General features: G+C 46.4%; 1 protein-coding gene across 2 annotated transcripts in view; it reads right to left on the bottom strand.

Moving 5' to 3' along the window:
* LOC138642931 (carbonic anhydrase 13-like) overlaps positions 1 to 20,217 on the bottom strand; it is a 158,263-nt gene extending 138,046 nt beyond the window's left edge. Inside the window, exon 1 of one of the 2 annotated variants that reach the window (XM_069731555.1) lies at positions 20,175 to 20,217. In XM_069731555.1, coding sequence (XP_069587656.1) covers positions 20,175 to 20,212 — 38 coding nt within the window. In that variant the 5' untranslated portion in view covers positions 20,213 to 20,217. Of the gene's footprint in view, positions 1 to 17,571; positions 17,761 to 20,174 lie in introns of those variants that run through there. The other variant, XM_069731557.1, reaches the window with a different exon arrangement.
* Positions 20,218 to 22,040: the final 1,823 nt, after the last annotated feature.

The raw sequence follows: 22,040 nt of genomic DNA, 5'->3' as shown, positions 1-22,040 counted from the left end.
ATAGATAAACCATTATTTCTTATTTTTAGGGACTCTATAGTGACGGGGTCTGCAAATGTGGTGCCAATATTCAAAAAGGGCTCTAAAAGTGAACCTGGAAATTATAGGCCAGTAAGTCTAACCTCTATTGTTGGTAAAATATTTGAAGGGTTTCTGAGGGATGTTATTCTGGATTATCTCAATGAGAATAACTGTTTAACTCCATATCAGCATGGGTTTATGAGAAATCGCTCCTGTCAAACCAATCTAATCAGTTTTTATGAAGAGGTAAGCTATAGGCTGGACCACGGTGAGTCATTGGACGTGGTATATCTCGATTTTTCCAAAGCGTTTGATACCGTGCCACACAAGAGGTTGGCACACAAAATGAGAATGCTTGGTCTGGGGGAAAATGTGTGTAAATGGGTTAGTAACTGGCTTAGTGATAGAAAGCAGAGGGTGGTTATAAATGGTATAGTCTCTAACTGGGTCGCTGTGACCAGTGGGGTACCGCAGGGGTCGGTATTGGGACCTGTTCTCTTCAACATATTCATTAATGATCTGATAGAAGGTTTACACAGTAAAATATCGATATTTGCAGATGATACAAAACTATGTAAAGCAGTTAATAAAAGAGAAGATAGTATTCTGCTACAGATGGATCTGGATAAGTTGGAAACTTGGGCTGAAAGGTGGCAGATGAGGTTTAACAATGATAAATGTAAGGTTATACACATGGGAAGAAGGAATCAATATCACCATTACACACTGAACGGGAAACCACTGAGTAAATCTGACAGGGAGAAGGACTTGGGGATCCTAGTTAATGATAAACTTACCTGGAGCAGCCAGTGCCAGGCAGCAGCTGCCAAGGCAAACAGGATCATGGGGTGCATTAAAAGAGGTCTGGATACACATGATGAGAGCATTATACTGCCTCTGTACAAATCCCTAGATAGACCGCACATGGAGTACTGTGTCCAGTTTTGGGCACCGGTGCTCAGGAAGGATATAATGGAACTAGAGAGAGTACAAAGGAGGGCAACAAAATTAATAAAGGGGATGGGAGATCTACAATACCCAGATAGATTAGCAAAATTAGGATTATTTAGTCTAGAAAAAAGACGACTGAGGGGCGATCTAATAACCATGTATAAGTATATAAGGGGACAATACAAATATCTCGCTGAGGATCTGTTTATACCAAGGAAGGTGACGGGCACAAGGGGGCATTCTTTGCGTCTGGAGGAGAGAAGGTTTTTCCACCAACATAGAAGAGGATTCTTTACTGTTAGGGCAGTGAGAATCTGGAATTGCTTGCCTGAGGAGGTGGTGATGGCGAACTCAGTCGAGGGGTTCAAGAGAGGCCTGGATGTCTTCCTGGAGCAGAACAATATTGTATCATACAATTATTAGGTTCTGTAGAAGGACGTAGATCTGGGGATTTATTATGATGGAATATAGGCTGAACTGGATGGACAAATGTCTTTTTTCGGCCTTACTAACTATGTTTATATGTTACTATGATATCTGGTTGGTTCAGGATATATGTTTTGGCATGGATGTTCAGGGTTTGTTTTCTCGTGTGGATCAACTTGCTGCAAGAGTACAGAGTATCCAGGACTATGTTGTCCAGATTCCGGCTTTAGAGCCTTGAATTCCTACTCCTGATTTGTTTTTTGGGGACAGATCCAAGTTTTTGAACTTTAAAAATAACTGCAAATTGTTTTTTGCTTTGAAACCCCGTTCTTCTGGTGATCCCATTCAGCAGGTGAAAATCATCATATCCTTGCTGCGTGGTGACCCTCAAGACTGGGCTTTTTCTCTTGAAACAGGGGATCCGGCATTATTGAATGTAGATGCATTTTTTCAAGCGCTCGGATTATTGTATGACGAATCTAATTCTGTGGATCATGCAGAAAAAACCCTGTTAGCCTTGTGTCAAGGTCAGGAAGCGGCAGAGTTATACTGCCAGAAATTTAGAAAATGGTCTGTGCTCACTAAATGGAATGAAGAGGCTCTGGCTGCTATTTTCAGAAAAGGTCTTTCTGAAACCCTTAAAGATGTTATGGTGGGCTTTCCTACGCCTGCCGGTTTGAGCGAATCTATGTCTCTAGCCATTCAGATTGACCGGCGTCTGCGCGAACGCAAAGCTGTGCACCATATGGCAGTATCCTCTGAGCATAGTCCTGAACCTATGCAATGTGATAGGATTTTGACTAGAATAGAACGACAGGAATTCAGACGTCAGAATAGGCTGTGTTTTTACTGTGGTGATTCGGCTCATGTTATCTCTGATTGCCCTAAGGGTACTAAGAGAGTCGCTAGGTCTGTTACCATTAGTACTATACAGCCAAAATTTCTCTTATCTGTGACCCTGATTTGCTCATTGTCGTCCTTTTCTGTTATGGCATTTGTGGATTCAGGCGCTGCCCTGAACTTAATGACTTAGAATTCGCCAGGCGCTGTGGTTTTTCCTTGCAGCCTTTGCAGAGCCCTATTCCTTTGAGGGGCATTGATGCTACACCCTTGGCCAAGGATAAACCTCAGTACTGGACACAGATGACTATGTACATGGCTCCTGCACATCAGGAAGATTGCCGTTTTCTGGTGTTGCATAACCTGCATGATGTTGTTGTGCTGGGATTTCCTTGGTTACAGGAACATAATCCGATGCTGGATTGGAAAACTAGGTCGGTGACTAGTTGGGGTTGTCGAGGAGTACATAGTGACGTTCCTTTGATGTCAATTTCCTCTTCCCCCTCTTCTGAGGTCCTTGAGTTTTTGTCGGATTTCCAGGATGTATTTGATGAGCCCAAGTCCAGTTCCCTTCCTCCACAGAGGGACTGTGATTGTGCTATTAACTTGATTCCTGGTTGTAAGTTCCCTAAGGGCCGACTTTTCAATCTGTCTGTGCCAGAGCATGCCGCCATGCGGAGCTATGTTAAGGAATCTTTGGAGAAAGGGCATATTCGGCCCTCTTCGTCACCATTGGGAGCGGGTTTATTTTTTGTTGCTAAGAAGGATGGCTCCTTGAGACCCTGTATTGATTATCGTCTTCTTAATAAGATCACGGTCAAATTCCAATACCCCTTGCCTTTGCTTACTGATTTGTTTGCTCAGATTAAGGGGGCTAGTTGGTTTACTAAGATTGACCTCCGAGGGGCATATAATCTTGTTCGTATTAAACAGGGTGACAAATGGAAAACTGCATTTAATACGCCCGAAGGCCATTTTGAATACCTTGTGATGCCATTTGGGCTCTCTAATGCTCCATCTGTGTTCCAGTCTTTCATGCATGATATTTTCCGCAATTATCTTGATAAATTCATGGTCATATATTTGGATGATATTTTGATTTTTTCCAATGATTGGGAGTCTCATGTGAAGCAGGTCAGGATGGTGTTCCAAATCCTTCGTGATAATGCTTTATTTGTGAAGGGGTCTAAGTGCCTATTCGGAGTTCAGAAGGTCTCTTTTTTGGGTTTTATTTTTTCTCCCTCGTCTATAGAAATGGATCCTGTTAAGGTCCAAGCTATTCATGACTGGATCCAACCCACATCTGTGAAGGGTCTTCAAAAATTTTTGGGCTTTGCTAATTTCTATCACCGTTTCATTGCCAACTTTTCCAGTGTGGTTAAGCCCCTTACTGATTTGACGAAGAAAGGCACTGATGTGACGAATTGGTCCTGTGAGGCTGTTGAGGCCTTTCAGGAGCTTAAACACCGATTTACTTCGGCCCCTGTGTTGCGTCAACCCGGATGTTTCTCTTCCTTTTTGTAAGTACTCGGGCAGAAATCCGAGAGTGGACCCTCTGGGTCGTGACTCTAGAGCCCCCGGGGTCGAGCGGACCAGATGGAATCACCCCCTATACAGGGAGTGTTAGGAGCAGGACCTCGGGGGAATGGAGACACAACAGCTAGAGCCAAAGGGACGACCCAAGATAAAGAAGGAAACCAAAGGCTATAAGGATGGCAGGGAATAATAGGAAAACAAGACTTAACTGAAAATGACTGGAACACGGAAGGGCAGAACACAGCAGGAACACGGACTGGCAGGACTCAGCAGGAACACGGACCGGAAGGACTCAGCAGGAACACGGGCTGGCAGAACACAGCAGGAACACGGACTAGCAGGATACAGCAGGAACACGGACTGGCAGAATACTGCAGGAACACGGACTGGCAGGATACAGCAGGAACACGGACTGGCAGTATACAACAGGAACACGGACTGGCAGGATACAGCAGGAACACGGACTGGCAGGATACAGCAGGAACACGGACAGGCAGGACACAGCAGGAACACGGACTGGCAGGATACAGCAGGAACACGGACAGGCAAGACACAGCAGGAACACGGGCTGGCAAGACACTAAGACAAAGTAAAGACTGGGCTGAGAGAAGACACTGGTGCAGGGGAGCCTAGGGCATAGGGACACTGACGGCAGACAGTGCACCTACAAAGCAAAGGCGTCTTACCTAGGGAGATGCCGGGAAGAAATACCCGATGGGCGCCGCCATGTTGGGGCGGAGCCTCCGGGTCGCGACCTCCCAGAAGGCTCTGCGATGGAGGAGACGCGACCGCGCATGCGCAGAGGGACCGGACGCCGTGAGCCGGCGAAGGAGGAAGCAGAGCGGCGCTGGACAGGATCGCGAGTGCGCCGAGGGACGGGAGAAGCCGGGTAAGTATGCGCAGCGTGCGCAGCGTACGTAACAGTACCCCCCTCCTTAGTCCCCCTCTTTTTAAGGCTAGAAAGGAATCTTTTCATGATAAGAGGAGCATTGATGTTCTCTCGGGGCTCCCAGGACCTCTCCTCAGGGCCAAATCCCTCCCAATCAATCAAAAAATAAGTTTTACCCCTAACTACCTTTTTGGCAAGAATGTCTTTAACATTAAAAATTCCATCAGAAGTACAGAGCTGAGGAGAGGAAGAGGTAGCGGAGTGAAAACGATTAAAGACTGCAGGCTTGAGAAGAGACACATGGAAGGCATTGGGAATGCGTAAAGAGGCAGGCAACTTTAACTTATAAGAAACATCATTAATGCGACTCAAGATAGGAAAAGGACCAGTATAGCGGGGACCCAGTTTGCAAGAGGGAATTTTAAGCTTGATATAGCGAGAGGAAAGCCAAACTTTATCACCCGGAGAATATGGCGGAGCATCCAAACGCCTTTTGTCAGCAAACTTTTTCATATTAAGGCTAGCTCTCTCAAGAGCCACTTTGGTCTCACTCCAAATCGTAGAGAATTCCCGGACAAGAAATCCGCTGCCGGTACCCCCGAGGAAAGAGAAACAGGAAGAGGAATGTTCGGATGTTGACCATAGACTACAAAAAAGGGGGTTTTGGAGGAAGATTCGCTGGGAAGATTGTTATATGAGAATTTGGCCCAGGGGAGAAGAGAGACCCAGTCATCTTGGTGTGCATTGGAGAAATGTCGCAGATATGTAGTCAGGACTTGATTAACTCGCTCCACTTGTCCGTTGGACTGAGGGTGATAGGCGGAAGAAAAGTCCAAGTTAACCTTTAATAGACTGCAGAGAGCTCTCCAAAAACGTGAGGTAAATTGTACTCCACGGTCTGAGACGATATGATGAGGAAAACCATGAAGACGGAAGACTTGGTGTAAACAGATCTTTGCCAACTCAGGAGCGGAAGGCAGACCAGGTAATGCGATGAAGTGAGCCATCTTGGAGAACTGATCTACAACAACCAAGATGACAGAGCAATTCGAGGAACAAGGTAGATCAGTGATGAAGTCCATAGCTACAGTGGGGCAAAAAAGTATTTAGTCAGTCAGCAATAGTGCAAGTTCCACCACTTAAAAAGATGAGAGACGTCTGTAATTTACATCATAGGTAGACCTCAACTATGGGAGACAAACTGAGAAAAAAAAATCCAGAAAATCACATTGTCTGTTTTTTTAACAATTTATTTGCATATTATGGTGGAAAATAAGTATTTGGTCAGAAACAAACAAGCAAGATTTCTGGCTCTCACAGACCTGTAACTTCTTCTTTAAGAGTCTCCTCTTTCCTCCACTCATTACCTGTAGTAATGGCACCTGTTTAAACTTGTTATCAGTATAAAAAGACACCTGTGCACACCCTCAAACAGTCTGACTCCTAACTCCACTATGGTGAAGACCAAAGAGCTGTCAAAGGACACCAGAAACAAAATTGTAGCCCTGCACCAGGCTGGGAAGACTGAATCTGCAATAGCCAACCAGCTTGGAGTGAAGAAATCAACAGTGGGAGCAATAATTAGAAAATGGAAGACATACAAGACCACTGATAATCACCCTCGATCTGGGGCTCCACGCAAAATCCCACCCCGTGGGGTCAGAATGATCACAAGAACGGTGAGCAAAAATCCCAGAACCACGCGGGGGGACCTAGTGAATGAACTGCAGAGAGCTGGGACCAATGTAACAAGGCCTACCATAAGTAACACACTACGCCACCATGGACTCAGATCCTGCAGTGCCAGACGTGTCCCACTGCTTAAACCAGTACATGTCCGGGCCCATCTGAAGTTTGCTAGAGAGCATTTGGATGATCCAGAGGAGTTTTGGGAGAATGTCCTATGGTCTGATGAAACCAAACTGGAACTGTTTGGTAGAAACACAACTTGTCGTGTTTGGAGGATAAAGAATACTGAGTTGCATCCATCAAACACCATACCTACTGTAAAGCATGGGGGTGGAAACATCATGCTTTGGGGCTGTTTCTCTGCAAAGGGGCCAGGACGACTGATCCGGGTACATGAAAGAATGAATGGGGCCATGTATCGTGAGATTTTGAGTGCAAACCTCCTTCCATCAGCAAGGGCACTGAAGATGAAACGTGGCTGGGTCTTTCAACATGACAATGATCCAAAGCACACCGCCAGGGCAACGAAGGAGTGGCTTCGTAAGAAGCATTTCAAGGTCCTGGAGTGGCCTAGCCAGTCTCCAGATCTCAACCCTATAGAAAACCTTTGGAGGGAGTTGAAAGTCCGTGTTGCCAAGCGAAAAGCCAAAAACATCACTGCTCTAGAGGAGATCTGCATGGAGGAATGGGCCAACATACCAACAACAGTGTGTGGCAACCTTGTGAAGACTTACAGAAAACGTTTGACCTCTGTCATTGCCAACAAAGGATATATTACAAAGTATTGAGATGAAATTTTGTTTCTGGCCAAATACTTATTTTCCACCATAATATGCAAATAAATTGTTAAAAAAACAGACAATGTGATTTTCTGGATTTTTTTTTCTCAGTTTGTCTCCCATAGTTGAGGTCTACCTATGATGTAAATTACAGACGCCTCTCATCTTTTTAAGTGGTGGAACTTGCACTATTGCTGACTGACTAAATACTTTTTTGCCCCACTGTATATGAATCCAAGGAACGGAAGGCACAGGCAGAGGATGCAGGAGACCGGAAGGAAGCTGCCTAGGGACTTTATTTTTTGCACAAGAAGGACAAGAAGCGATGAATTTGGTGACGTCTTGTCGGAGAGATGGCCACCAGTAATACCGAGAGATAAGAGAAAGTATCTTCTTGACTCCTACGTGACCTGCAATTTTGGAGGAGTGACCCCAACGTAAAACTCTCTCCTTGTCTTGGTTAGCCACAAGAGTCTTGCCAGGAGGAGTTGAAATCACTCTTAGAGGAGCAAGAGTGACGATCTTCGCAGGATCAATGATGTGAGCCGGAGAATCCTCTAGGTCCAGAGGCTGAAAGGATCTTGAAAGAGCATCTGCTTTGACATTCTTATTTCCGGGTCGGAAATGAAGTTCAAATTCGAATCGTCCGAAGAATAAAGACCATCTGGCCTGTCGTGGATTTAGTCTTTGGGCAGACTGAATATAGGCCAGATTCTTGTGGTCTGTGTAAATGGTGAATGGATGAAGAGCCCCCTCAAGGAGATAACGCCATTCCTCCAAGGCTAGCTTGATAGCCAAAAGTTCTTTATCTCCAATAGAGTAGTTACGCTCAGGAGCGGAAAAGGTTTTAGAAAAAAAAACCACAGGTCACCAAACGTCCGGACGAGGATCTTTGCAAAAGTACAGCACCAGCTCCAATAGAGGATGCGTCGACCTCAAGGACAAACGGTCTATTAGCATCAGGACGATGAAGCACAGGGGCCGTAGCGAAGCTTTGTTTAAGAGACAGAAAGGACTCTTCAGCCTCAGGGGTCCAAAGACTGGAGTTGACTCCCTTGCGAACTAGAGCAGAGATAGGCTTGGTCATGGAAGAAAAATGAGGAATAAATTGTCTATAGTAGTTGGCAAAGCCAAGAAAACGTTGGATTGCTTTTGTTCCAAGAGGACGAGGCCAATTCAGGACAGCAGAAACCTTCTCTGGATCCATCTCTAAGCCAGATCTTGAGACAATATATCCCAGGAAGGGAAGAGAAGATTGTTCAAAGACGCACTTCTCAATCTTAGCGAACAGATGATTCTCTCTTAGCCTTTGCAGAACACGACGGACATCTCGCCTGTGAGTGGAGAGATCCGGAGAAAAGATGAGAATGTCGTCAAGGTAAACTACGACCGAGGAGTAGAGAAGATCCCGAAATACATTGTTCACAAATTCCTAGAAAACCGCGGGGGCGTTGCAGAGACCAAACGGCATAACCAAGTACTCGTAGTGACCGTCACGAGTATTGAAGGCAGTCTTCCACTCATCGCCTGCACGAATACGAACCAAATTATATGCACCACGTAGATCTAATTTGGTAAAAATTTGCGCACCCCGAAGACGGTCGAAGAGTTCCGGAATGAGTGGCAGAGGATATTTGTTCTTCACCGTGATGTTGTTTAGGCCTCGATAATCTATGCAGGGACGGAGAGAACCGTCTTTCTTCTTCACGAAAAAAAACCCTGCTCCGGCCGGAGAAGAAGACTTGCGAATGAATCCTTTAGCAAGATTTTCTTGAATGTACTCAGACATAGCTTGAGTCTCAGCAGGAGAGAGAGGATAGATCCTGCCCCTGGGCGGGTTAGTTCCAGGCACGAGATCTATGGGACAATCATAGAGCCGGTGAGGCGGAAGACCCTCAGCCTCCTTCTTGTTGAAGACATCAGAATAAGCGCTGTAGACACAGGGTAAGGCGGGAAAAGAAGAGGAAGGAGAAGAATTAGAGGAAGATCCCACAGGACGCACCGGCAGCAGACAACGTTCCCGACAATGCTCACCCCAGCGCAAGATATTACCATTGCGCCAATCTAAAATGGGCTCGTGGTTCCGTAACCAAGGAAGACCTAAGAGCATAGGATGAGACAGACCCGCTAAAACATAAAATGCAATTCTCTCCTTGTGTAGAGCCCCAACCTGAAGTTCCACCTCAAGTGTTACTTGAGTAATGGTCTCCTGTAACGGTTTACCATCCACAGATGCAAGAATCACAGGAGCCTCTAAGGTTTTGACTGGAACGGAGAATTTCAAAACCTCCTCCAACCTAATAAAATTCCCTGCTGCGCCCGAATCCACATACGCATCCAGAGAAATGCCTTTGCCCGCAATATGCAAAAGAACGGACAAAGTAAGGGGTTGAGAGGGATCACACACACCTAGGGAGGCCTCTCTTACCTGACCTAGGCGGAGGAGTTTTCCAGACGTTCAGGGCAAGAGCGTAATAAATGAGCAGCACTCCCGCAGTAAAAGCATAACCCCTGAGTGCGCCTCTCTTTACGACGTTGTTCGGACATCTTAAGACAGTCCACTTGCATAGGTTCCGGTGCGGACGCCTGAGAGGAGGTTCTAGGCTGAGGACTGAGTGGCTTACGGGTGGCAGAAGAAGGACGAAGAGACCTCCGCTCACGGGCGCGTTCTTGGAACCGAAGGTCAATACGGGTAGCTAAGGAAATTAATTCCTCCAAAACAGTAGGGGTGTCCCGACCGGCTAACTCATCTTTTATGCGCCCAGAGAGACCCCGCCAAAAAGCACCCACCAACGCCTCATTGTTCCAGCCCAAGTCAGAGGAGAGTGTGCGGAACTGAATAGCGTACTGGCCTACGGATAACGACCCCTGATGGAGAGAAAATAGAGCTTCAGTTGTAGAGGCCAGACGTCCAGGTTCGTCAAAGACAAGACGGAAAGTCTCCAAAAATTCAGACAACCGGGAGACTAGAGGATCGTCTCGCTCCCAGAGTGGATTAACCCATGCCAAGGCGTCACCCTCCAGATGGGAAATAAAAAACGCAACTTTGGACCGATCCGTCGGGTAATGCTGGGGCAGAAGCTCAAAGTGAAGACGGCGTTGGTTTAGAAATCCTCAGCAGGACTTAGGATCCCCATTGTACCGAGGCGGTTTAGCCAAGCGGGGTGGAGGGTGGGACGCAGGAGCAGACGTAGAAGCGGCTGTCTGGATGGAAAGCAGCCGATCGTCAATAGAAGACATATAACTAAGTATATGGGCCTGGGTGTCACGCTGCTGAGCTAACTCTTGCTGTAAGCCAACGAGTAGAGCGGCGTTGCCAGGATCGGAGGACTGGAGTGTGGACAAACGAGAATCCATAGCTTTCATAAAAGACATCATGCGGGACTGATTCTCTCGCAAAAAGAGTAGCTCTTTCTGCGCAGCAGAGGCCCCAGCGGGGTCCATGGCCTTTGCTTACTGTAAGTACTCGGGCAGAAATCCGAGAGTGGACCCTCTGGGTCGTGACTCTAGAGCCCCCGGGGTCGAGCGGACCAGATGGAATCACCCCCTATACAGGGAGTGTTAGGAGCAGGACCTCGGGGGAATGGAGACACAACAGCTAGAGCCAAAGGGACGACCCAAGATAAAGAAGGAAACCAAAGGCTATAAGGATGGCAGGGAATAATAGGAAAACAAGACTTAACTGAAAATGACTGGAACACGGAACGGCAGAACACAGCAGGAACACGGACTGGCAGGACTCAGCAGGAACACGGACCGGAAGGACTCAGCAGGAACACGGGCTGGCAGAACACAGCAGGAACACGGACTAGCAGGATACAGCAGGAACACGGACTGGCAGAATACTGCAGGAACACGGACTGGCAGGATACAGCAGGAACACGGACTGGCAGTATACAACAGGAACACGGACTGGCAGGATACAGCAGGAACACGGACTGGCAGGATACAGCAGGAACACGGACAGGCAGGACACAGCAGGAACACGGACTGGCAGGATACAGCAGGAACACGGACCGGCAAGACACAGCAGGAACACGGGCTGGCAGGACACTAAGACAAAGTAAAGACTGGGCTGAGAGAAGACACTGGTGCAGGGGAGCCTAGGGCATAGGGACACTGACGGCAGACAGTGCACCTACAAAGCAAAGGCGTCTTACCTAGGGAGACGCCGGGAAGAAATACCCGATGGGCGCCGCCATGTTGGGGCAGAGCCACCGGGTCGCGACCTCCCAGAAGGCTCTGCGATGGAGGAGACGCGACCGCGCATGCGCAGAGGGACCGGACGCCGTGAGCCGGCGAAGGAGGAAGCAGAGCGGCGCTGGACAGGATCGCGAGTGCGCCGAGGGACGGGAGAAGCCGGGTAAGTATGCGCAGCGTGCGCAGCGTACGTAACACTTTTCAGGTTGAGGTCGACGCTTCTGAGATTGGGGCAGGGGCCGTTTTGTCTCAGAGGGAGTCTGATGGTTCTTTGATGAAACCGTGTGCTTTTTTTTCCAGAAAGTTTTCGCCTGCAGAACGCAATTATGATGTTGGCAATCGGGAGTTGTTGGCTATGAAGTGGGCGTTTGAGGAGTGGCGACATTGGCTTGAGGGAGCTAAACACCGTGTTGTGGTCCTGACCGATCATAAGAATCTGATTTACCTCGAGTCGGCCAAGCGGCTGAATCCTAGACAGGCTCGATGGTCCCTGTTTTTCTCCCGTTTTGATTTTGTGGTCTCGAATCTTCCGGGATCTAAGAATGTTAAGGCTGATGCCCTCTCTAGGAGTTTTTCGCCTGATTCTCCTGGAGTCCTGGAGTCGGTTGGCATTCTTAAGGAGGGGGTGATTCTTTCTGCTATCTCCCCTGATTTGCGGCGGGTGCTTCAGGAATTTCAGGCTGATAGGCCTGACCGCTGTCTAGTGGGGAAGCTGTTTGTTCCTGATAGATGGACTAGTAAGGTAATTTCTGAGGTTCATTGTTCAGTGTTGGCTGGTCATCCTGGGATTTTTGGTACCAGAGATTTGGTTGCTAGGTCCTTTTGGTGGCCTTCCTTGTCGAGCGATGTGCGTGCTTTTGTGCAGTCCTGTGGGACTAGCGCCCGGGCCAAGCCTTGCTGTTCCCGCGCTAGTGGGTTGCTTTTGCCTTTGCCGGTCCCTGAGAGGCCCTGGACGCATATTTCCATGGATTTTATTTCGGATCTTCCTGTTTCCCAGAAGATGTCTGTTATCTGGGTTGTTTGTGACCGGTTCTCTAAAATGGTCCATCTGGTACCTTTGCCTAAGTTGCCTTCCTCCTCAGATCTGGTTCAATTGTTTTTTCAGCATGTGGTTCGTTTGGATGGCATTCCGGAGAATATTGTGTCTGACAGAGGTTCTCAGTTTGTCTCTAGATTTTGGCGGGCCTTTTGTGCTAGGATGGGCATTGATTTATCTTTTTCTTCGGCGTTTCATCCTCAGACTAATGGCCAAACTGAGCGAACTAATCAGACCTTGGAGACCTATTTGAGATGCTTTGTGTCTGCTGATCAGGATGATTGGGTGTCTTTCTTGCCGTTGGCCGAGTTTGCCCTTAATAATCGGGCTAGTTCTGCTACTTTGGTTTCACCTTTCTTTTGTAATTTTGGTTTTCATCCTCGTTTTTCTTCTGGGCAGGTTGAGCCTTCTGATTGTCCTGGTGTTAATTCTGTGGTGGACAGGCTGCAGCAGATTTGGACTCATGTGGTGGACAATTTGACGTGGTCTCAGGAAAGGGCTCAACGTTTTGCTAACCGCCGTCGGCGTGTTGGTCCCCGGCTTCGTGTGGGGGATTTGGTTTGGTTGTCTTCTCGTCATGTTCCTATGAAGGTTTTTTCTCCTAAGTTTAAGCCTCGGTTTATTGGTCCTTATAAAATTTCTGAAATTATTAATCCGGTGTCTTTTCGTTTGGCTCTTCCTGCCTCTTTTGCCATTCATGATGTTTTCCATAGATCCTTGTTGCGGAGATATGTGGTGCCCGTTGTCACCTCCGTTGACCCTCCTGCCCCGGTGTTGGTTGAGGGAGAGTTGGAATATGAGGTTGAGAAGATTTTGGATTCTCGTTTTTCAAGGCGGAGGCTTCAGGATCTTGTCAAGTGGAAGGGTTATGGCCAGGAGGATAATTCTTGGGTTGTTGCCTCCGATGTCCATGCTACCGATTTGGTTCTTGCTTTTCACTTGGCTCGTCCTTATCGGCCTGGGGGCTCTGGTGAGGGTTCGGTGACCCCTCCTCAAGGGGGGGTACTGTTGTGAATTCCGCTCTTGGGCTCCCTTCGGTGGTTGTAAGTGGCAATTTTGTGAGTTCTGCTCTTGGGCTCCCTCTTGTGGTTTCTAGTGGTATGGCTGCTCCTTGGAGTTAGCTGTCATCAGCTGCCTCCACTTATCGTCTCTTCTGCTCCGCTATTTAAGTCTGGCTCTTTCTTCAGCCTGTGCCACTTGTCAATGTTTCCTGGCTGGATTCACTTCTCTGCTTGGATTCTCCTGGTTTCCTGACCAGTTCTGCAAAGATAAGTTCTGGCTTTGCTCATTTCAGTCCAAATGTTGTGGACTTATTGTTCTGTGCATTCTATATTTGTCCAGCTTGTCAGTATGGATTATTTCTGTTAGCTGGAAGCTCTGGAAAGCAGATTTACCCTCCACACCTTTAGTCAAGTGTGGAGATTTTGTAAACTCTGTGTGGATTGTTTTGTAGTTTTTATACTGACCGCACAGTATCCTTTCCTGTCCTATCTATCAAGCTAGACTGGCCTCCTATGCTAAAATCTGATTTCATTTCTGCATATGTTACTTTCCCCTCATCTCACCGTCAATATTTGTGGGGGACTATCTTTCCTTTGGGGATTTTCTCTGAGGCAAGATAGGTTTCCCGTTTCCATCTTTAGGGGAAGTTAGATCTTAGGCTGTGCCGAGGGGTCTAGGGAGCGTCAGGTACCCCCCACGGCTATTTTTAGTTGCGCTGCTAGGTTCAGGGTTTGCGGTCAGTACAGATACCACCTCCTTCAGAGCTTGTCTCATGTTGTTCCTAAACCACCAGATCATAACAGCCTACTAAGTCTGTCTGCGGTCCCTCCTTACAATAGTCCTCCACTGACCACACCAATGCTGCCTGTGTACCCCTGGAACCTATTTAAAAGTGCATAGAGCCAACTTTTTTTATTTTAGGCCTACTAAGTCTGTCTGCGGTCCCTCCATCCAATTGTCCTCCACTGACCACACCAATGCTGCCTGTGTACCCCTGGAACCTATTTAAAAGTGCATAGAGCTACCTTTTTTTATGTTAGGCCTACTAAGTCTGTCTGCGGTCCCTCCTTCCAATAGTCCTCTGCTGACCACACCAATGCTGCCTATGTACCCCTGGAACCTATTTAAAAGTGCATAGAGCCAACTTTTTTTATTTTAGGCCTACTAAGTCTGTCTGCGGTCCCTCCATCCAATTGTCCTCCACTGACCACACCAATGCTGCCTGTGTACCCCTGGAACCTATTTAAAAGTGCATAGAGCTACTTTTTTTATGTTAGGCCTACTAAGTCTGTCTGCGGTCCCTCCTTCCAATAGTCCTCTGCTGACCACACCAATGCTGCCTGTGTACCCATGTAACCTTTTTTAAACCTGCTTCGAGCCAACTTTGTGGTGTAAGGCCTACTAGCAGTGTCTGTCTGTGCCACTCAATACAGCTGTCCTCTTTAAAAAAATGACCTGCAATTGTCAGGTTTTCAGCCTATCGGAATTTTAAAACTGCAGTGGGGCTACTAGTTTGGTTGGGGCCTACTAACAGTGTCTGCCGCTCCAAAGTGTTCTCCTGGTTGCCTTTCCTGAGCTTCTATCTTCAGGTTCTTGTTAAATAGTTGTTAAATGGAACAACTGCAGTGGGGCTACTAGTTTGGTTGGGGCCTACTAACAGTGTCTGCCGCTCCAAGGTGTTCTCCTGGTTGCCTTTCCTGAGCTTCCATTTTCAGGCTCTCATTCAGTAGTTGCTAATATAACACTGCATTTGGCCTACTAGTTGGGTTGGGGCCTACTAACGGTGTCTGCCGCTCCTTGCTGTTCTCCTGGTTTCCTGTCCTGAACTTCTATCTTCAGGCTCTCGTTAAGTACTTGTTAATATTACACTGCATTTGGCCTACTAGTTGGGTTGGGGCCTACTAACGGTGTCTGCCGCTCCTTGCTGTTCTCCTCCACTGAACAAAGCAGTGCCGCCTGTTTACTACGGTTACCAATTTTGAACTGCATTTAGACTACTTACTGATTTGGGCCTACTCACTGTGTCAGCCTCTCATTACAGTTGTCCTCCACTGAACAAAGCAATGCCGCCTGTTTAGTCCTGTTAACAATTTTGAACTGCTTTTAGCCTACTTTTGTATTTGGGACTATATATATGTTTCCTCCTCATCCTGCCCATTGCCCAGCCAGTGCTAGATGACTCTGCTGGTACATTGACCCAGACCACTACATTCCCCTTGCACGCTACACAGCCAGATTCTGACCCTGCTGGAAGTGAGGTTCCCCTTCCCGCATACCATACCACCTTACACGGGGACAAAGAGGAAGGTGCAGATGAAAGTGCAGGTTCCTTCATCAGGTGGGGTGGATACTCGTTGGCGACGTCACTGGCACAGGGCCCCTCATAGTACGCAAAAGTGTCACTGCCGGTGGGAGGCGCCCCCGCCATGCAAACACACCGCCGTACTTTGAGGGGCCCTGTGCCAGTGCCAATGCGAACGAGTGGGCCCCCCTGCTTGCTCAGGATCACAGAACTTGCAAAGTTGAAATACTTACCTCTCCCTGCTCCACTGCCGTGACGTGGTCCACGTTTCCTGGGCCCACTAAATACTTGACCCAGTCCTACCCCCCACAACTTTAGCCAAATGACCCCCAATTTCCAATGCCTAACTATTATTATAAGGTAAATTAAGATTGACAAGCTTCAGTACCAAGAATGGATGTTTTTGCCATTAAAATGGGCTCTGTAGGTGTTTTCCTGGCCTCCATTCACTGCCGACTATGCTTCCCCATTGACTTGTATTGGGTTTCGTGTTTCGGTCGATCCCCGACTTTTCGCGATAATCGGCCAATTTCACTCGACTCGACTTTTGAGATAGTCGGGTTTCACGAAACACGACTTGACCCTAAAAAAGTAAAAGTTGCTCAACCCTAGAGACCATTAACCACGGCTAGGTCACCTTTCTTTGATGGGACCTAAATATATATATATATATATATATATATACACACACACACACACACACACATATATATTCGCCCAGTAAAGTAGATTTGTCATGCTATGACTAAGGATCATCCGTGTTCCGAAACGCATCGGTTAATGTACTTTTGTGTATTTTTACAGATTAAGTTTGTGGATATTTAATATATCCAAGTCAAGATTTTCATTGATATTTTCGGCACCAAAGCCTTTCTTTCAATTGGCATCCAATTATTTTTTTATGTTCAGCACATGATCACTATAAGCAGCATAAATAACGCATAGACACCAACTCACCCTAGAAATTGCTGTTCATTACTAAACTTCTAGTCAATGCGTGAGCATGAACACAGAGAAAAAGAGAGATCTCTACATTTCTTACATATCTTTAGCCATGGAAAACAATGTAACAACAAGCAGTCATGGCCATAAGGCCAGTGCCGACGTATCCCAAGAGGCACAACAGGTAATAGAAAAAGAGCACATCTTCTCCATCATCCATGCTGATACAGAGATGGCACCCACCCACAGTATATATGTATATATATATATATATATATATATACACACATATATATATATTCTATAACCCTGTATGTAACTCCTTTCTCATGTACAGCACCATGGAATTAATGGTGCTATATAAATAAATAAATAAATATATATATATATATATATATATATATATATATATATATATATATATATAGTAAGATTGATCTTACTAACGGGTAGGGGATTACTCGCTTGGCACGGGATTGACGTACACGGGCACGATTATTTCAAACAAAACAGTCCATACGGTTTATTTTCAAGTCATAAACCACACCGTAAACCAGGTTACCAATCACCGGCTTACATATAGTCCATTACACACTGTATCATTGGCTTGCATTATCTCTTTGCAGTAACTAAACACGCTGGTCCTCCTGACCAGTTGCCGTGGGTTACCACACAGTTCACTTCACACAGGTTGCAGCAACTAAACACGCTGGTCCTCCTCTGACCAGTTGCCGTGGGTTACCACACAGTTCATAGTAACAATTAGCACCAACAGACTATGGTACCTTCTGGGGGCTCCTGCCCCACCTGCTGACTCCTTGTCAGTCCTCTGGGAAAGCTGCCAAATGGGGATCACCAACTTGCCTTGTCGGCACACATTAGTCAGTCCAGACCCACCGAAGGACTGTAGCTTCCCCACACAGAAGCTGACACTGGCTCTGCAGATCCCGGTCCTCACCTCGTGCTATTCAGGGATCCGGTCCTACTCCCAGGACCTCCCAACACCCAGGTTACACAGGATCACACAGGCGGCCAGTCCGGGTACTATTCAGGATGTCCATCCCCAGCTGGGACCGTCCAATACCCAGGCCACCAGGTCTGAAGCCCCACCATGTGCTATTCAGGAAGCCTCCTCCCAGGTCTTCCAACACAGGTCACTCACAGCGACCATACACAGGCACTCCATGTGACCCACACCCTGGTCACATTATATACATTGAATCACTCCCCTGGATGGGAGTGTGGGTGGCTAGTTTGTCCCGCCCATCTCACATAACTAGCCCTGCCAAACCTCCCATGACTATTATACAACACTTATACTTATAGGACTACAGGTCCCAGAACACCATATCGCTTCAGGCTGGCAGCGCAGAGTCCCCTCCTCTGCAACACATACAGGTCCTTCTCAAAAAATTAGCATATAGTGTTAAATTTCATTATTTACCATAATGTAATGATTACAATTAAACTTTCATATATTATAGATTCATTATCCACCAACTGAAATTTGTCAGGTCTTTTATTGTTTTAATACTGATGATTTTGGCATACAACTCCTGATAACCCAAAAAACCTGTCTCAATAAATTAGCATATTTCACCCATCCAATCAAATAAAAGTGTTTTTTAATAACAAACAAAAAAACCATCAAATTATAATGTTCAGTTATGCACTCAATACTTGGTCGGGAATCCTTTGGCAGAAATGACTGCTTCAATGCGGCGTGGCATGGAGGCAATCAGCCTGTGACACTGCTGAGATGTTATGGAGGCCCAGGATGCTTCAATAGCGGCCTTAAGCTCATCCAGAGTGTTGGGTCTTGCGTCTCTCAACTTTCTCTTCACAATATCCCACAGATTCTCTATGGGGTTCAGGTCAGGAGAGTTGGCAGGCCAATTGAGCACAGTAATACCATGGTCAGTAAACCATTTACCAGTGGTTTTGGCACTGTGAGCAGGTGCCAGGTCGTGCTGAAAAATGAAATCTTCATCTCCATAAAGCATTTCAGCCGATGGAAGCATGAAGTGCTCCAAAATCTCCTGATAGCTAGCTGCATTGACCCTGCCCTTGATGAAACACAGTGGACCAATACCAGCAGCTGACATGGCACCCCACACCATCACTGACTGTGGGTACTTGACACTGGACTTCAGGCATTTTGGCATTTCCTTCTCCCCAGTCTTCCTCCAGACTCTGGCACCTTGATTTCCGAATGACACGCAAAATTTGCTTTCATCAGAAAAAAGTACTTGGGACCACTTAGCAACAGTCCAGTGCTGCTTCTCTGTAGCCCAGGTCAGGCGCCTCTGCCGCTGTTTATGGTTCAAAAGTGGCTTTACCTGGGGAATGCGGCACCTGTAGCCCATTTCCTGCACACGCCTGTGCACGGTGGCTCTGGATGTTTCCACACCAGACTCAGTCCACTGCTTCCTCAGGTTCCCCAAGGTCTGGAATCGGTCCTTCTCCACAATCTTCCTCAGGGTCCGGTCTCCTCTTCTCGTTGTACAGCGTTTTCTGCCACATTGTTTCCTTCCAACAGACTTACCATTGAGGTGCCTTGATACAGCACTCTGGGAACAGCCTATTTGTTGAGAAATTTCTTTCTGGGTCTTACCCTCTTGCTTGAGGGTGTCAATGATGGCCTTCTTGACATCTGTCAGGTCGCTAGTCTTACGCATGATGGGGGTTTTGAGTAATGAACCAGGCAGGGAGTTTATAAAAGCCTCAGGTATCTTTTGCATGTGTTTAGAGTTAATTAGTTGATTCAGAAGATTAGGGTAATAGGTCGTTTAGAGAACCTTTTCTTGATATGCTAATTTATTGAGACAGGTTTTTTGGGTTATCAGGAGTTGTATGCCAAAATCATCAGTATTAAAACAATAAAAGACCTGACAAATTTCAGTTGGTGGATAATGAATCTATAATATATGAAAGTTTAATTGTAATCATTACATTATGGTAAATAATGAAATTTAACACTATATGCTAATTTTTTGAGAAGGACCTGTATATCGGCCATTCACCACAATGCCGGACTTTGTCACATCATCACATCCATGGCTGTGATTCCCATGCACTCTCACGGCCTCAATACACCTCTGTGCGCATACTGGGGAGACTATGCAGCGCCCCCTACCTGTTACAGGGGTCACTGCATCACAATATATATATATATATATATATATATATATATATATATGATCCACCATACCACTCCTGGATGTGCTGTATATACTCAGATCCTGGATTATGGATCCTCTGTGCCCTGGTCAGATTGGCGCAGGCTAGATGTAGGACCCATAATAGCCTTTGATCACTCATGCTGCCAGGGCATATCAAAGACTGGACTAAGAATAGATTAATAAACTAATGTATTTGACACATAAATGGTCAACAGAGTCGTGAATAATGCATCCTGCAGCATTTTAACAGCATAAGAGAAAAAGTTAAATAAAAAAAACAGCTAAAGGACAAAGGTGTATGTGCAGTGCGGACATATAAAAGCATATACATATAGTCACAGAGGGAATCTACGGTGCTGGGTAAGAAGCAATACTCTACCAGGAGGAAGGATCTCTTAGGTCATTAGTCTCACACATCCAGCTGTTCTGTGGAGTATTGACTTCTGTCTGTTCTGTACATTCCTTTCTAGTCTGTTTGTAGACTTGTACTATGGTCCTAGCAACTGAACCCTGAGTGAGTATGTCTCCCAGGAGTAATAGGCAGTACACGATATATTAGAGCCTCCATGTTTCCTCCCACTGGGGCCATCAGCGCCATAGAGAAGCGTTACCTAGTCTTTGGGTCAGTAAATTCCATCTGTTACTTTTCTCAGATGAATTGTTGAGACGTCAGATCTGTTTATTGTTAGCATAACTTTTCTTCTATTTAGTTATAAGATATCACGTTTCGGATTAGATCTTTGTATGAATATACCATCCACAGTGAAGTCAATGATACAACTGCTTCCCTAATAACTATGTAATATGCATTTTGCATTAAAAAGTAGTTATTAAATGGGAACTATACTTTCAACCAACTTCAGAGAAAAATGAAGCAACAAGTCACGGCACATATGCTAGACATATAAAAAATTATTAACTCAAGAGTGACTATAATCAGCACTGGGGTTTATACAGTGGGGAAAATAAGTATTTGATACACTGGTGATTTTGCAAGTTTTCGAACCTGCAAGAGTGGAGAGGTCTGTAATTTTCATTGTAGGTACACTTCACCTGTGAGAAACAGAATCTATTAAAAAAAAAAAGAGAGAATATCACATTGAATGATTTTGACATAATCTGCATTTTATTGCACTAAATAATTATTTGATCCAATAGCAAAAGAGAATATTTGGTACAGAAACCTTTGTGTTTGCAATTAGAAAGGTCTGACGTTTCCTGTAGTTCTTGACCAAGTTTGCACACACTGCAGCAGGGATTTTGGCCCACTCCTCCATACAGACCTTCTCCAGATCGTTCAGGTTTCGGAGCTGTTGTTGAGCAACATTGAGTTTCAGCTCCCTACAAAGATTTTCTATTGGGTTCAGGTCTGGAGCTAGGCCACTCTATGACTCTGAAATGCTTAGTGGAGCCACTCCTTAGCTGCCCTGGCTGTGAGTTTCGGGTCATTGTCATGCTGGATGATTCAGCCACAACCCACTTCAATGTTCTTAAGGTACCTTCACACATAACGATATCGTTGCTTTTTGTGACGTAGCAACGATATCGTTAAGGAAATCGTTATGTGTGACAGCGACCAACGATCAGGCCCCTGCTGGGAGATCGTTGGTCGCTGAACAAAGTCCAGAACTTTATTTCGTCGCTGGATCTCCCGTGGACATCGCTGGATCGGCGTGTGTGACACCGATCCAGCGATGTCTTCACTGGTAACCAGGGTAAACATCGGGTAACTAAGCGCAGGGCCGCGCTTAGTAACCCGATGTTTACCCTGGTTACCAGCGTAAAAGTAAAAAAAAACAAACATTACATACCTACCGCTGTCTGTCCCCGGCGCTGTGCTCTGCACTCCTCCTGCACTGGCTGTGAGCGTCGGTCAGCCGGAAAGCACAGTGGTGACGTCACCGCTCTGCTTTCCGGCCGCTGTGCTCACAGCCAGTACAGGAGGAGTGCAGAGAAGCAGAGCGCCGGGGACAGACAGCGGTAGGTAAGTATGTAGTGGTTGTTTTTATTTACTTTTACGCTGGTAACCAGGGTAAACATCGGGTTACTAAGCGCGGCCCTGCGCTTAGTAACCCGATGTTTACCCTGGTTACCCGGGGACTTCGGGATCGTTGGTCGCTGGAGAGCGGTCTGTGTGACAGCTCTCCAGCGACGCTGCAGCGATCCGGATCGTTGTTGGTATCGCTGCAGCGTCGCTTAATGTGAAGGGGCCTTTAGTGAGGGAAGGAGGTTGTTGGCCAAAATC

This window comes from Ranitomeya imitator, chromosome 6, assembly GCF_032444005.1.
Source record: "Ranitomeya imitator isolate aRanImi1 chromosome 6, aRanImi1.pri, whole genome shotgun sequence".
NCBI lineage: Eukaryota > Metazoa > Chordata > Amphibia > Anura > Dendrobatidae > Ranitomeya > Ranitomeya imitator.
The sequence above is the reverse complement of the archived record's forward strand: the minus strand, read 5'-3'. Positions and strand labels throughout refer to the sequence as shown.